General features: G+C 35.1%; 2 protein-coding genes across 5 annotated transcripts; one reads left to right on the top strand and one right to left on the bottom strand.

Moving 5' to 3' along the window:
• Positions 1–2,655: 2,655 nt before the first annotated feature.
• On the bottom strand, positions 2,656–6,705 carry LOC132623681 (COP9 signalosome complex subunit 8-like). 4 transcript variants are annotated; one of them, XM_060338474.1, is made up of 3 exons: positions 6,499–6,705; positions 4,043–4,150; positions 2,656–3,069 (listed from the first exon to the last, which is right to left on the bottom strand). In XM_060338474.1, the coding sequence occupies exons 2-3, from the start codon at positions 4,131–4,133 to the stop codon at positions 2,930–2,932; spliced, it is 231 nt and encodes a 76-aa protein (XP_060194457.1). In that variant the 5' UTR covers positions 4,134–4,150; positions 6,499–6,705; the 3' UTR covers positions 2,656–2,929. The 4 variants fall into 4 exon arrangements, with proteins under 4 accessions (XP_060194457.1, XP_060194454.1, XP_060194455.1 ...); XM_060338471.1 differs by having other exon boundaries at positions 6,330–6,703; XM_060338472.1 differs by lacking the exon at positions 6,499–6,705 and adding an exon at positions 5,961–6,045.
• A 3,731-nt stretch (positions 6,706–10,436) lies between these two features.
• Positions 10,437–14,502, top strand: LOC132621217 (protein transport protein SEC13 homolog B). Its single transcript, XM_060335392.1, has 2 exons — positions 10,437–10,592; positions 13,304–14,502. The coding sequence occupies exon 2, from the start codon at positions 13,336–13,338 to the stop codon at positions 14,242–14,244; it is 909 nt and encodes a 302-aa protein (XP_060191375.1). The 5' UTR covers positions 10,437–10,592; positions 13,304–13,335; the 3' UTR covers positions 14,245–14,502.
• Positions 14,503–15,365: the final 863 nt, after the last annotated feature.

Here is a 15,365-nt window from a genome sequence, read left to right as displayed (position 1 = left end):
ACCTAAGGTTGCTGGTGGCTTAAACATATTGGACATTTGTTCTTGGAATAAGGTTGCCATTAGTAAGTTGTTGTGGAACATATGCCAGAAGAAAAATAAGCTTTGGGTTAGATGGATTCATTGCTACTATGGGCAGAACACGAATATACTGGAAGATACTCCCAAACAGGCTTCATGGATCATGCAAAAGGTGTTGAAGGCGGGTAAGTACTACTCTGCATCTGGATATACAATTACTGAGATTGCTCAGATGAACCAGTTCCCTACAAAACAATTCTATTTGAAATTGAGGGGTGACTTTCCTAAAGTAGAGTGGAGAAGACTTGTTTGCAATAACATTAGGCTGCCTAAATGGATCTTCACACTTCGGTTGGCTGCTCATGGTAATTTGTATACAAGGGACAGGTTGAGTAAATGGGGGGTTGCTACTACAAAGGTGTGTCCTCTATGTGATGTAGTGGATGAATCCCATTCACATTTTTTCTTTCTTTGTACGTTCTCGGGACAAGTATGGCAAAAGCTATTGAGATGGCAAGGAATCACTAGAATAAATCAGTGCTGGGAAAATGAAGTCTCATGGGCTACCAAGCATGCTAGAGGAAAGACTGCTAGAGCCGAAGTATACAGGATGTCGCTTGCTGCTGTTGTATTTTATATCTGGAAAGAAAGGAATTCAAGAATATTTCAAAGTACACAACAGCCCGTTGATAGACTAGTGAAGCAAATTATTCAGGAAATCCACTGCCGTGGAAATATAAAGTTGAAGGTTGCGCAATGGTTGGCCAAATTCAATTTTTATCCTACATAGATGTGCATGTATAGGTTGGTTGAATTGAGAATGTGTAGTGCCTTTGTATTTGTTTTGGTATTAGTGCTATGAGGAGTTGCTGTAGCTAGGCTGAAGTTCTGGGGCCATTGTCCATTACTCAGTTGTCATGCTTTGTACTGCCTATCTAAATTTGGTAATGAAACTTCATTTATTTACCCAAAAAAAAAAAACTAGTATTCATTACTAATAAACATAAACGAATGTTGATGCAGTAGTATAAGGTTGTGTTTTGCCTTAGTTGGAAGACCATCAGTTTGGGCACATGGTAGGATGGATGTTCTTGCTAGTGTATATATACCGATTCAAAGGAAGGAGTGAACGCTCTCTCGACTCTTAGAGCCTGTTTGGAAAGCCACCTGGTAATTGGAATTGGTGTAATTACTACTCTAGTAATTACACAGTATTCTAATTACAACGACCTGTTTATTTGTCATAATGTAATTACAGTGTAATTACAAGCGTGTTGTTTGGTTGCACATGTGTAATTACACATTAGTTTAATTTAAAAATAAATTTAATTATAAAAAAATTAAAATTAATATTTAAAAAATATGTGCATATATAAATGATATTAAATTAGTTATTTAATAATACATTGTTTCTTGAAAATATGTTAATTAATAATCATATATTTGTAACTAATATTGTAAAAAATAATTCATATATAATTTCAAATTAATAATATTTTAATTTTAATTGATTATAAAACTTAAAAGCATACCTTTTTTTTTAGAACATCATGGGATTGGATGTTTGACAAAAAAAGAATATTTATAAATAGAATGCCCTAGCATTATTCAAATGTTTGACAATAATTCTATCAACTGTAAGTGAAAAATAAACAGCATGCAATGTAAAATAACAAGTCAATCGTACTAAAGCAAATATTTTTAAAATCGATAATATAACCTAAATTCAAAATCCAAAAGAAAAAAAATTAATATAATACTCTTATGTCAAATTCCAACGTTACATAAGTAAGTTTCAATGTAACATAAGTAAATACTCCTATAATTCAAAAGAAAGGGAAGATATAAGTTTATAATCTCATTCACAGCGAAATTCTATTTTAATAACGTCACTCATTATACGTCAAGTTTGTTAATGACTCATTCTTTCTAATATTAAGAGATGTAGTTTCAAAAATAGAATACTAACACGGTTATGCTAAATGAATAAAAACAGAAACTAAAAAAAATACAAGCAATTACATGGAACCACAAGAAGTAAAGGTTGGGAATGAGAAGAAAGGAAATGAAATATAAATACTATAAAAGGAAAAATATATTTTAAAAAATAAAATAATTAAAAAGTAAAAATAAAAAAGAAATTAAATTATAGAAATAAAAAATAAATTAGAAAAGAAAAGGAATTAAATAAAATAAAAATAAAAAATAGAAATAAAAATAAATTAAAAAATAAAAGAAATTAAAATAAAATTAATAAGAAAAAGTAACTTTGTAATTGTAATTGCACTCAATTCTCAAACCCCCCCCCCCCCCCCCCCTTGAGAATTGGACAGTGTAATTACACCCGCTCAATTATACCCAATTCCTACCTAACTATGTAATTACCTGATCAACCAAACAGGCCAAACCATGTAATTACACCCAATTACAATTACCCGAGTGGCTTTCCAAACAGGCCCTTATTATTAGCTTGAACTTTTGTGGAACCAAATGCAAAGATAATTTCTATTTGATCATTTCTTCGAATGTTGAATTCTTTTTTCGATTTTAAGGTCAACAGTTTCCTAATAAAAGTTGCGCACATTTAGTAGTGTTTTCCAAATACTTCCACCAGAGCAGGGAATGGAATGGAAGATCTTAAGAGAAAAAAATGAAAAATTAAATCAAAGAGGACTGTTTGACACTGTTCAATATCAACTAATACCCCTTAACGAAGAAAGTTTCCGAAGAACTGTGCTCTCTTCTCGACTTCATCGTAGTACTATGTAGTTACCAAGAGAGATAATAATCATTGGATCCATGCTTAGATCTGTTGCTATAAAATTTTGCCACCTAATTTCTCCAACCACTTAAGAGTAACAAAAACACCTAATGACTACCAGATTTAGAAATCCCGGAACCAACAAACTGGTTAGTGCTCAAGATGGAACACATATTCTGTCAAGCGCTGTAATTTGCTGGGGTCTAACTTCTGTTCTGTTACAACTGCCTGCTTCTTCACAGTAAGCATTTGAGAAGCTGAATCCAACACCCAGCCCTGTTGCAGCACATCTGAAAGGGAGATGACAAAACCATTGTTACATCAGTGAAAACTCATGAAGACATTATGATTTATATTTTTTTCTGGTAAGTATAATGACTTGCATATAAAATCGCAACAGCAACAAGCAAAAACAAACAGGGGAGAGCTTATGAATACCCAAGATGTAGTGATAAATGGATAAGAATTCGAAAGAATTCATTGTATGTACTTCTTAACATTTGATGTGCGCCTATATTTGTTAACCACTTCAAACAAACTGATTCGATCTTAGAATATCATAGCCTATCCACCCCTTTTGACTTGTTTCAACAACTCGATAATCGTCTTCAATCCACCAAAGTGATTGCTATCAAAGTTTAGCTATGCTGGAAGTAAGAAGTACTATTAATCAACTGCAATGCAGAAACATCAAAAACACTAGCTACTTTTGATGGAATTAGCTCTTTCCCCAAGTCACAGTTTAGTCAAACGTATGACTCCAAAACTAATCAGTTCACTTGCTCTCCCTACCAGAAAGTTCAAATTGATCACGGATGGAAGTGCCAGCTATCAAGATCTGATGGCATCATTAGGATCACTAAGGTTAATGGAAAGCTAGTCCGGAAAAAATTAGGCCAATTTATTAGCCCAATTGCAGAATTGATGGGCAACCCAGATGTATCTGTCAGTCCTAGCCTCCTAAGCATAGGAACTAAAGGAGATGTTGAGAAACTCCCTGCCAGGTGTGGTGAAACTGATAAAGGAACAGCTACCAAACATCAAAGAGCAACGAGAACTATATTTGAGATCTTAGAGAACCTTTTCAGAAGGTCTAGAAGTAATATTTAGCATGCTTTTTAAAGGTAAATCAATGAGCAGGATACCTAGCCAATCAAGTCTTAAAGATTACTTTTGAGAGACTTTACTTCAGTCAGTGTCCTCTTATGTACCCAAAAAAAAAAAACTCTGAGAGACTGCAAGCAGCATCGGATAAAATCTTACAGTTTGTAGCATCATTTTCATTCATTCCCAGGAAGTGAGCTGCATCTTGTGTGCTAATGGTTGAATAAGCAGAAAGCAGGAGCTCAAACATCCTTTTTTTATATAATTCTGCAGAAGGATGACATGAAAATGATATGAAAATCCAATACACAGCAAAATAAGTAATAAGCACACACATATACCATTACACCCAGTATTTCGAAACCACAGCGAAATAGGAAGAAAACGATGAGGTTCAAGAACTTGAACTTTCACATATTTGAGTAATAGATTTTCTCTATATTTTGAAGAATTGCTAGCAACTATACTAACATTTTCCAGCAATGTAGCATAAAATTTAGACAAATAACCAATGTACGCTCAGCTATATATCCCCCCCAACCCCCATAATGTGCTAACAATCATTTTATTTTGTTACACATACAGCCCCACATAATTTGGCACAAACAAAAAACAAATGCGGTAAAGCATAATCTTACCCAATGCCGCAAAGGTAAAAAACTGCATGAACTCCAAAACACAAAAAATAATTAAAGTTCCACTACAGAAGATCCTAAGAGCAGGAACTCAGCTCGCTGAAACACTGTTCGTCCCCGAAATGCTCTTGCATTCCTCTCAATCAACATGATCTGGTAACTACTTCATCATGCTTCCTTCACCCCCACAACCAATCTCTCACAGAGAAGAATTCAACATTGATTGAAGAGAACATATATTTTGGTACACTTAATCCTTAGATAAGTTTTCTTAATAGGTGGTACATTTCAAGTATTATCTCAAAGTTCTCTAGAGATATGATGAAAGAACTGCATATCACTGTTTTCTTATTTGAAAATTTTCATTTTTATTTTACAAGTCTTATTTGTAGAAATTACACGCCAAACTATCCTTTATATCCAGAAATATATTTTCCTCAATAGCTATTTTATCAGCCAAGTACATGATAAACTCCATGTATCCGAGGGGGTATCAATTATTAAAATAAGCGAGAACTATAGACTTGCCCACGATCAGTAAATGGTATACAAAGAGCATACACAGCCCTTGTTTTGGTACATGCAACGCATTCTAAGAATTGCACATGTGGACAACAAAGAACCACTTAGGCTCGCCCAACTCAAATAAAGAGTAATTGACAAAAATGAACTCAGAGCAAAAGAGACATAATTGAAAACGGCATTGTACACTATTATCTAGATCAATAAGTATATAACTATCAAGATTCAAGCATAAGCAGATACTCCCCAACCGACAATCACAACATTAAAGCAGGAAGAATATTGACCATCGCGATTGGGAAAAAGGCATCGCCCTATGATCTCCCTTTCCAGGGAGACTGTATCACACCACTAAACCATCCTAAAGGACCTAAACAATATGCTCAACAAGACAAACTTGCTTATAGTGATTGTTTTCTTACCAAACCAGTCATTGGCCCATTGCTAATACCAAGACATACAGAACCGTAGTAGAACAATTCTCCCTTGCCCACTTAAGTTGTTTACGAAAGTGGCTATTAGACTTCAAGATAAGTTCAGAAAACACCAATCCAGTCTCAAGCCATTGTCAAACTCCAACAGTTAATCCTGGACTGCATCCCAACTTTGTTATTATGCAGATTCATGGATTCTTCTAATTCACAAGAATGGCAATATAGTGTCAATCCTTACACGTACTTGATCCACATTCAATTTTAATCCAGAAGAGAGGTTAGAATCCTTTGGCACTTAGTCTACAAGTCCCAGTTCTTACTTGTTCATATATTCAACCCTCTTATCTTTATAGCCTTGAGAAAGAAAACAAACCCTTCTAGGCTTTTGACAGTCCCAAGAAAAGAATGATGATCCCTTGCAAACCGCCAACTCAAGTAGAAACTTACTTGATAAAACTTTCAACAAAATACATTCTCAATCCTCACCTTTATTTTCTCCTTAGAGATGCTAAGTCTTAGTTGTTCACATATTCAACCATTAACTCATCTATTTGTTCATTCATCTTAACACCTTCAGAACCACAAGCAAAAAGAGAATGTTAGGCTGTTGCTATAAAACCTTATGTAAAGCTTCCAACAAAAACTGATTAGACTAGTTCGATCAATCAACAGAAGATGATCTACAACATCTCTACCATTTGTTCTATTAACAACATATCGTTTCATGATGTATCATAACATACTTTACTGTATTGTTTTGATGGATACAATGTTTGGATAGATTGTATTGGTTTCAGTCGTTATATAATGACGCACATCAGCAATCTAAAGAGCCAGAAAAAAACACAAACTTGCCTGCAAAGGAAGCTACAATACTTTACTGTATTCTGCCCAATCTTCCTCGAGCCGGGCTTCCTTTATGGGCTGCAGGTATCTTCTTCCACATAAATCGCGCACAATAACAACATAATCCTAAGCAATTTAAAACCCTAAAATTCAAAAGTAAAGTTGTTAAGGGATTTACATGTCATTGTTGTAAGTAAATATGTCCTAGACCAGTCGTCTTGAAAATTGATGCCCTCAGCGGCACTCTATGAACACCAATGGAAACATTAGGTTTTTTGTTTTAAATTGACAATACTAAAGTGGCAATATCGTTCCATTAGAGGGCACTGTTTTTTTCTCGTCGACTCTCCTTCTACTGAGTCACTGACTTCCGCACTACAAACTTATTGGGTAGTTTGGGCTTTTATAGTCTTTGGGCCTTTGGTCCAGCTGTGTGGTCCTAAACATCTACGTCCGCTATTTTCCCTCCTCTCGTATTTGTGGGAGTCCGGAATCAAAATGACCCAAAAAAAAAATCTTTTGAATTAAAATACTCCAACAAAAAAAAAAAAAAAGTGACATAAGTATCTTTAACACAGTAATTTACTGCGCTAAAGGACTTAAACGTAACGGCACGGTAAAGTCTTTTAACGCAGTAAAATACTGCATTATAGAACCAGTAAAAAAAAAAAAAACTATAACGCAGTAAAATACTGCGCTATAGAAACAGTAAAAAAAAAAAAAAAAAATTGGCCAACTTTATTTTTTGCAACACTTAGTGTTTTTTTCCATACTTTGACCAACGATTAGTCGTGTGTCAAGATTCTGAAACGTCAATATTTTATATAGAACTGCGTACAATAATGTAGGCTCAATACATCAAGGATACGTAAACGTTCGGATCGTGCCCGAAGTAAGTTTTATTTGAAAATTTTAGGTTTAAGTGTTCTATTTTTATAAGGTTATTTTAGTCAACTTTATATGTCGAGAAAATTAGTCAGCTTTATTTTGAAAAATTGAAACCACAAAAGTGAAATTGACATTCATAGCTACATTACCTCGGGATTTTTACATTGAAATCTATTGTGTATCATCATATTATAAGTAAAGAAACCTAAAAAGTTCAAGCCAATTTGGGGGAAAATTGAAATTGAATAGGATAACAAGTATTTTTTTTTAAATCAGATCGGCCAAACCTCTTGCGGCCGTTTGTCAGCGTAGATCTCGAAAAAATACGCAAGACCAAAAAACAAATCTCGTAAAACGGATATCCTAACGCAAAGTTATGACCATTTAAGGTTTGACCACTTTACAGCTAGTTTTTCTCCCTATATTTTTTAGAATTAGATTTATATTCAAAATAAAGTTATGTCTTGATTATAAAATAACACACTTAAAACAAAACCTTAAAAAATAAAACACTTAAACCTAAAGTTTCCAAACAAAACTTACTTCGGGTACCTTTTCAACCCCTAAAATGACGATCCGAACGTTTACGTATCCTTGATGTATTGAGCCTACACTATAGTACGCAGAAAAAAAATATCAAGTTCTATATAAAATATTCACGTTTCGGAGTCTTGACACACGACTAATCGTTAGTCAAAGTATGAAAAAAAAACACTAAGTGTTGCAAAGAAAAGATTTATTAAAATAAGATGTTGCGATTTTTTTATGGAAGCAAACACTAAGTGTTCCTTAAGTGTGTTATTTTTTAATGCGTAACTTTATTTCGAATATGTTGCAAAAAAAAATGCGTAAATCGGACGTCCAAGCGCAAAAAATCGCATATATTCGAAATAAAGTTACGCTTTAAAAAATAACACACTTAAATCTAAACCCTAAAAATAAAAAACTTTAAGCTAATGACAACAAGTCTTCAAACAAAAATGGACGTTTATATATATAGAACACTTAAACTTAAAGTTTTCAAACAAAACTTACTTCGGGCACCTTTTCAATCGCTAAAATGACGATCCGAATATTTACGTATCCTTGATGTATTGAGCCTACATTATTGTACGCAGAAAAAAATATCAGGTTCTATATAAAATATTGTCGTTTCAGAGTCTTGACACACGACTAATCGTTGGTCAAAGTATGGAAAAAACACTAAAGTGTTGCAAAAAATAAAGTTGGCCATTTTTTTTTACTGTTTCTATAACGCAGTATTTTACTGCTTTATGAAAAAAAAATCTGGTTCTATAATGCAGTATTCTACTGCGTTAAAGGACTTAACCGCGTCGTTACGGTTAAGTCCTCTAGTGCAGTAAATTACTGCGCTAAAGATACTTATGTCACCTTTTTTTTTTTTGTTGGGGTATTTTATTTCAAAAGGTTTTTTTTTTTGGGTCATTTTGGTTCCGGACTCTATTTGTGGTCTTTAATTTTTAACTTTGCTACTTATTTAATGAAAATGTTAGATTTGCTTCGCATGACATATTTTTTTGAAACAATTTTATCTCTGTAAACAGAACTTTTGCCTCGCTCGGTACAAATTCTATAGGAATTAATTTATGCGGCATAAGTTGTATAGTATTTTCCAGATTAAGTTGAGTGTTAAAAAATTTGCCTTGTCCGCTATAATTTGTGTGGATGTTATGATACATATGTCGAAGTTAAACATAAACTATGTCGAGCGAAATCTAAAACTGTATTGTTTTTTAGATTATATTGAGTGTTGAAAGTTTTGCCTTGTCATAACTTATGGGATATTGAGGGTAGTATTTTATCATGACGTCGGATCCAAAGTTTTTATGGATTGCAGGTTTAGTGATTCATGCCATGTCAGGTGAGCAAAATATGCGGAAGATGGGGGGCTTGCCTCCTTATTCTCTTTTCTATTATTTGTTTAATAACTAATAACAGCCAAGGACTTGTTGGGAATTTCGAGTCGAAGAAGAGGCAAATTAAAATATGGTGCGGAAAAACCAAAATCTATATGAATGGAAGATGTCTCTGGAACTCTTTTTTCTCAGTTAGGATAGATACGAAGTCACTCGATTAAAAGGAGAATGAACAACCACAACTGCCGTACCTAGCAGTCGGTCTCTAGAAGCTTCTAGAATGTTCAATTTGTATGGCCTCAGTGATGAGAATATTTTTATACATATGCTAAAGCTAAACGTAAATTATACCGAGCGAAATTTAAGTTATACCGTGCCAAAAGTGCTGAGGGGAAAAATTAAAGACCACACATTTTAGGAGGCAAAAATTAAAGACCACCCGGAAATAGGGGCATTTGTACGAACAACCAAAAAAAATTTGGACTTACATTCTTAAGCCATACCCGTAATGCGTAAAATTCGAAACTCTATCCATTTTAAACAACTTTAGATTAAATACCTGAAGTTTGTTCTAAAGAAGTTAAAAAAAAAATAGGTACAAGCTAAGTATGCCCCATATGGCGTAAGTTTTCCTTAAGGCATAATTAAAAGTTTGCCTTATAAGGCAAAGTTTAAATTTTGCTATGCCCCCTCCGGCAGACTTTTAGTTGTGTTTAACTAGAAGTCTGCCGGAGGGGGCAGACTTTTAGTTGTGTTTAACTAAAAGTCTGCCCCTCCGGCAGACTTTGCCTTGAAGCATATATATATATATTTTACTTTTCAAGGTAAACTTTTAGTTATGCCTTAACTAAAAAGTGTGCCCCAAAGACATAACTAAAAGTATGCCCATAAGGCGGAACTTTTCCTTAAGGCATAACTTAAACTTTGTTTTATAAGGCAAAGTCTATGCCTTAAGAAAAGTTCTTGCCTTATATGGGGCATAATTTTGTTATGCCTTAACTAAAATTTTGCCCCATAAGGCATAACTAAACTATGTCTTAGGAAAAATTCTACCTTATGGGACAAACTTTTAGTTATGCCGGATCCGACATAACTTTAGCTTTTCCTTAAAGATTGTATGCTGGATCCGGCATACACTCCCCCAGTCCTGCCTAGCGAAATTATTTTTTTATTTTATGCCTGAGCGGGGGTTCGAACCTAGAACTTCATGTATTCGCCCACTTTTCCAAACAAAGGGCAAAACTTAAAGACCACAAATATAAGAGGCAAAATTTAAAGACCAGAAATTTGAAGGGCAAAATTTAAAGACCACCCCACAAGAAGGGCAATCCGCGCAAAAAAATGATTTAAAAAGGACTAAAATTTTAGCGAATACTTAAGGGACTATTTTGACCTTATTCTCAAACATAAGAGACCATTTTTGCATTTTCTCTATTGTTTTTTTTCTTCTGTATCGCTTAGATTGTAGATCTGGCTTCCAAATTCTCCGATCTTCCATAATCGTCAGGTAACTTTCATAACTCCATATTCTTCGGTTAAATAAATATTTATTAATTACTGATTTGTGTTTGTTGAAAGTCATGAATTTGATTTCTGCTTGTCGAAGCCGTGAGTTGTATTATTCATAATTTCATAGGCTTGAATTTTTTTCTCCTTCATCTTCCTTACTTTCAGTAACGCATGCTTTTTTTTCAGTGTCTAGTTTACTCTTTTAAGCAGTAACAACTAACAAGTATGCTAATCTGTAAATCCCTTTTGAAAATTTCACTGATGCATAATCCCTTCATTATTTTGTTCATTTGATTGCAATTGAGATCTGTATTTAAGCATTCTTTTGAATTCCATTTATTCGATTTCGGGTCGACCCGGTTTAAGATCAACCCCCAAAATCCCAGATCTAATTAGGCATGTAATCTTTAGTTTGTTTTGATACCCCTAATCGACATAATTTTGTCCATAGATATCGTTTTTAGCTCTACCGTTCTATCTTATGGGCGATCTCCGAATTGGTTGTTATTATTAGGAAATCTTAATCTAAATTAGATAATTTCTGTTGAGGAAAGGGGAAAGGGCCAGGTTTGATTCAATATCATATCAAGGAATACCGAACAAATTACTACCACAACAATAACATATCAAGTGTAATCCCAAAAGTCGGGTATGAGGAGTGTAGTGTATACGCAGACCTTGTGAAGGTAGAGAGATAGTTTCCGATAGACCCTCGGCTCGAAGAAATAAGAAGACCAAACAAATGAATAAAAGTAGGAAATAGAAGGAGAAAGATTTGTTGCTTCTAATTAGACATTAGTGCAAACAGTTCTTAACTGGGGTTGAAATTAAATTCTGTCTTAGAACCTCGTAAAGGAGAGGGGAAAGCTGCTTATAATAGGCTGGTTTTGATTCAATATCATATTAAGGTATACTGAACAAATGATAAAAGTAGGAAATAGAAGGAGAAAGATTGTTGCTTTAATTAGACATCAGTTCACAGTTCTTAGCTGGGGTTAAACTCTGTGTTAGAACCTAGTAAAGGAGAGGGGAAAGCTGCTTAGAATAGGCTGGTTTTGATTAAATTATCATATTAAGGTACTCGGAATAAATGGGTAAAAGCAGTAAATAGAAGGAGAAAGATTGTTGCTTTTAACTAGACATTAGTGCAAACAGTTTTAATTGGGGTTTAACTCTGTCTTAGAACCTCGTGGACTAGGAGTAAAGAATAACGAGGTAGACACATCTTATTGAGAATGGAGACGCATAGGGAACCCCAATTTTACTCTTGGGAGCTGCTTGTTTTCTCCTCTCTGAGCGGTTTATGGTATCTTTGTGTTAATTGATTGACCCCAATTTGAATGTTCTTTATAAATGTATAGATCTTTCTGTCTATATCATAAGCTATTGAGTACGGGTCTAGTTAGTACTGGTAAGACGAGATGCTTATGTAGAAATTGCTTTTGCTAAGGACTTGATTATTTATTAGGGAACAAATGTAGAAGCATAGAATTTATTGGAGTTCTGCATCTGCTGCAAAAAGGGTTTTGCTTAAATGTTATCGTAGGATCAATTTCTCTGCCATATAGACCATAGACAAGAGATCTGTGGAAAGCTATTGAAAATACTCTTTAAGAGATCCCATCCAACAGAACAGTGCAAAATATCTCTCTTCTTATTTTGCTACTTCTTTGTTGTTGGAGGTCCAAAACAGTTGATGAAAGGGTAGGTAGGTTTGAAGCATGGCTATGTGCCATTGAGGATTTCTTCCATACCTTTTCTTTCATGATTCATGCTTATATAATAATATAAACCTTGGTTGAAAGTCATCTCTAGAAACCCTCAGGGGTTGGCCTGGTGGCAATTGGCTTGAGCCTTGGGGTGCTCCCTTTCAAGGTCTCAAGTTCGAAACCCACTGGGTGCAAACAATTTCTGAGGGCCATCGGACTGGGTAAAACCCTGAATTACCCGTGGTGCACTTGCGGGAAACTCCTTGCCGAGGGCCTGTGCACCCCCGGGATTAGTCGAGCTCAAAGAGCCTCGGACACCCCGTGCTTAATCAAAAAGTCATCTCTAGAAAAATGTATCATGTTTACCTATTCTGTACAGTAGTCAGTAGGAGAAGGACTTATGTAGAAAACATAGTTACTTTATGATCAGGAGTATCCTGATAATTTAGCTTGATATCACAATAACATTATCTTTGATTGAATAGATGGTCATTTTAGTATTTCATCTGAACGGAATACCTTTGCAGTTAATAGCAGCCTAGTCTGCAGTGCGAGGACATTGGAACACTTATGAGTATTATGTTAAAAAGAGTGCAGAAGCCAACTCTAATATTTATCACTGAGACTAGGAATCCTGATCAGGGCAGCTTAACTAATTATTGGTGAGAGCAGCGAGTGAGAATACTGGGGTAGAGGAGAAAATTTGGGTTTGCACTTTTGGGCCCATAGACTGTAATAGTTAGTTTTAGACTTTTAGCACTAAAGTATTTTGATGTGTACTTTGTTGCCGTAACTATCTCTTTTGACTGTCGTAAAAGGATTTATGAGTTAAGCTGCAGTCTTTTCCCAAAACAATCATCCCTGTCATGTATAAATATATTGGCTCATTGAATGCATAATATGAGTTATAAACATACAGGGGTGGGGAAGAGTACACACTTTAAAATTTTATCTTTTTAACTGACATATATACTAACATTGGATCTGAGCATAAATGCAGGAGCTGTGAGATATCAGTAGCGGCAAGGGAAAATGCCATCACAGAAGATTGAAACTGGTCACAATGACATAGTTCACGATGTTACTATGGACTATTATGGAAAACGTGTGGCTACAGCATCTTCTGATACCACCATAAAAATAACTGGTGTTAGCAACAATGCTGCTTCACAACACCTTGCTACTTTGAGTGGTCACGCTGGTCCTGTTTGGCAGGCTGCCTGGGCTCACCCCAAATTTGGTTCACTCCTTGCTTCCTGCTCCTATGATGGTAAGGTAATAATCTGGAAGGAAGGCAATCAGAATGAGTGGACACAAGCTCATGTTTTTAGCGACCACAAATCATCGGTTAACTCCATTTCATGGGCTCCTCATGAACTCGGGCTTTGCTTGGCTTGTGGTTCTTCTGATGGTAATATTTCAGTGCACACTGCTAGGTCAGATGGTGGTTGGGACACAACGAGAATAGACCAAGCTCATCCAGTTGGGGTAACATCAGTTTCATGGGCACCATCAATGGCTCCTGGTGCTTTAGTTGGTTCAGGTGCGCTTGAACCTGTTCAAAAGCTGGCATCCGGTGGATGTGATAACACTGTGAGGGTCTGGAAGTTGTATAATGGCATTTGGAAGATGGATTGCTTCCCTGCACTTCAGATGCACACTAACTGGGTGAGAGATGTAGCCTGGGCGCCAAACTTGGGACTACCTAAGTCGACAATTGCTAGTGCTTCGGAGGATTGCACGGTTGTCATATGGACTGTGGCAAAGGAGGGAGATCAGTGGGAGGGCAAGGTTCTTAAAGACTTCAAAACTCCCGTTTGGAGAGTCTCATGGTCTCTAACCGGAAACTTGTTGGCAGTTGCAGCTGGGGATAACAATGTCACATTGTGGAAAGAAGCTGTTGATGGGGAGTGGCAACAGGCCTCCACTGTTGACCAATAGAGTTGGAACTTGGAAGTAATAGAAATTTTAAGTTTTCGTGTTTTCTTTCTACCATTCAGACCTTTTTCCTAGCTGAGGACTGTTTATTTACTTTGATTTGATTCTTCTCCTTTTATTGAGTGTGTGTATTCAGTTTCACTTAAGCTAGGGGAGTTGAAATTGTAGAAGCTCATATACCTTTTTCTTGTCTGGCCTGTTCTGCATGTCTTTGTTATGTTGCATTTTGAATAGACATTCCTCAAGCTATCTTTTTCCTGAGTCCCTTGTTGATAGATGTGTTAGGTTTCATGAGATGACCACTTTTTGACTATCCTATAACATTGCCACTTCCCCTTCTCCCCGAATTTTAATTGTTAAGGAAAAATATGAAATACTCGAAATTTAAAAAAAATCTCTAGCTGCGAAAAAGTGACCTTAACTTTTTTTTCTTATACGCTTCAAATTATACAATATACCCAATGAAATCTTACAAAGTGGGGTTTAGAAAGGGTAGAATGTACGCTTCTACCATGGTAGAGAGAGTGTTACAAGCAATTCAAAGCAAGACGAAAAAGGAATAACTAACAAATCATGAAAACACATTAATTCAAAGCAAGATGAAAAAGGAATAACTAACAAATCATGAAAACACATTAATTCAAAGCAAGACGAAAAAGGAATAACTAACAAATCATGAAAACACATTAATACAATAGTCATACGCTTCAAATTATCTTCACATAATAATATTATATCAATATACTAACAAATCATGAAAACACATTAATACAATAGTCATACGCTTCAAATTATCTTCACATAATAATATTATATCAATATGTTTCCTGCCATCAACCTGTGTATTTCACTTCTGTTTAGACAAAAATGTTATGACCCGAATAGCCAAACTTGCTTGAAGAAAGGGCTTTAAATTCCCATCGATTGCTTAACTTTCTTGATTCAATTAAACCCAATTTTTTAACTGATTAAATTTTATATATTGACATGACTTATCTTAACCTGTTCAATCTTGAGTTTGGATTACGACATGTTAATTACTAAACTTTGAAGAGATTACCTTTGCAGAACTGTACTTTGAAGAAATTACTAGATAGATAGCGGATTCCTATTGTGCTGCTGTT

The sequence above is a fragment of the Lycium barbarum genome, chromosome 12 (assembly GCF_019175385.1).
Source record: "Lycium barbarum isolate Lr01 chromosome 12, ASM1917538v2, whole genome shotgun sequence".
Taxonomy (NCBI): Eukaryota; Viridiplantae; Streptophyta; class Magnoliopsida; order Solanales; family Solanaceae; genus Lycium; species Lycium barbarum.
The sequence above is the reverse complement of the archived record's forward strand: the minus strand, read 5'-3'. Positions and strand labels throughout refer to the sequence as shown.

What these genes read in the sequence shown, in the direction of transcription:
- LOC132623681 (XM_060338474.1), bottom strand. Translation starts at nt 4,133, where the DNA reads ATGTTTGAGCTCCTGCTTTCTGCTTATTCAACCATTAGCACACAAGAT. An exon ending in TGAAAATGATGCTACAAACT is followed by an intron (nt 3,070 to 4,042) that starts GTAAGATTTTAT and finishes TCTCCCTTTCAG; the next exon opens with ATGTGCTGCAACAGGGCTGG.
- LOC132621217 (XM_060335392.1), top strand. Translation starts at nt 13,336, where the DNA reads ATGCCATCACAGAAGATTGAAACTGGTCACAATGACATAGTTCACGAT.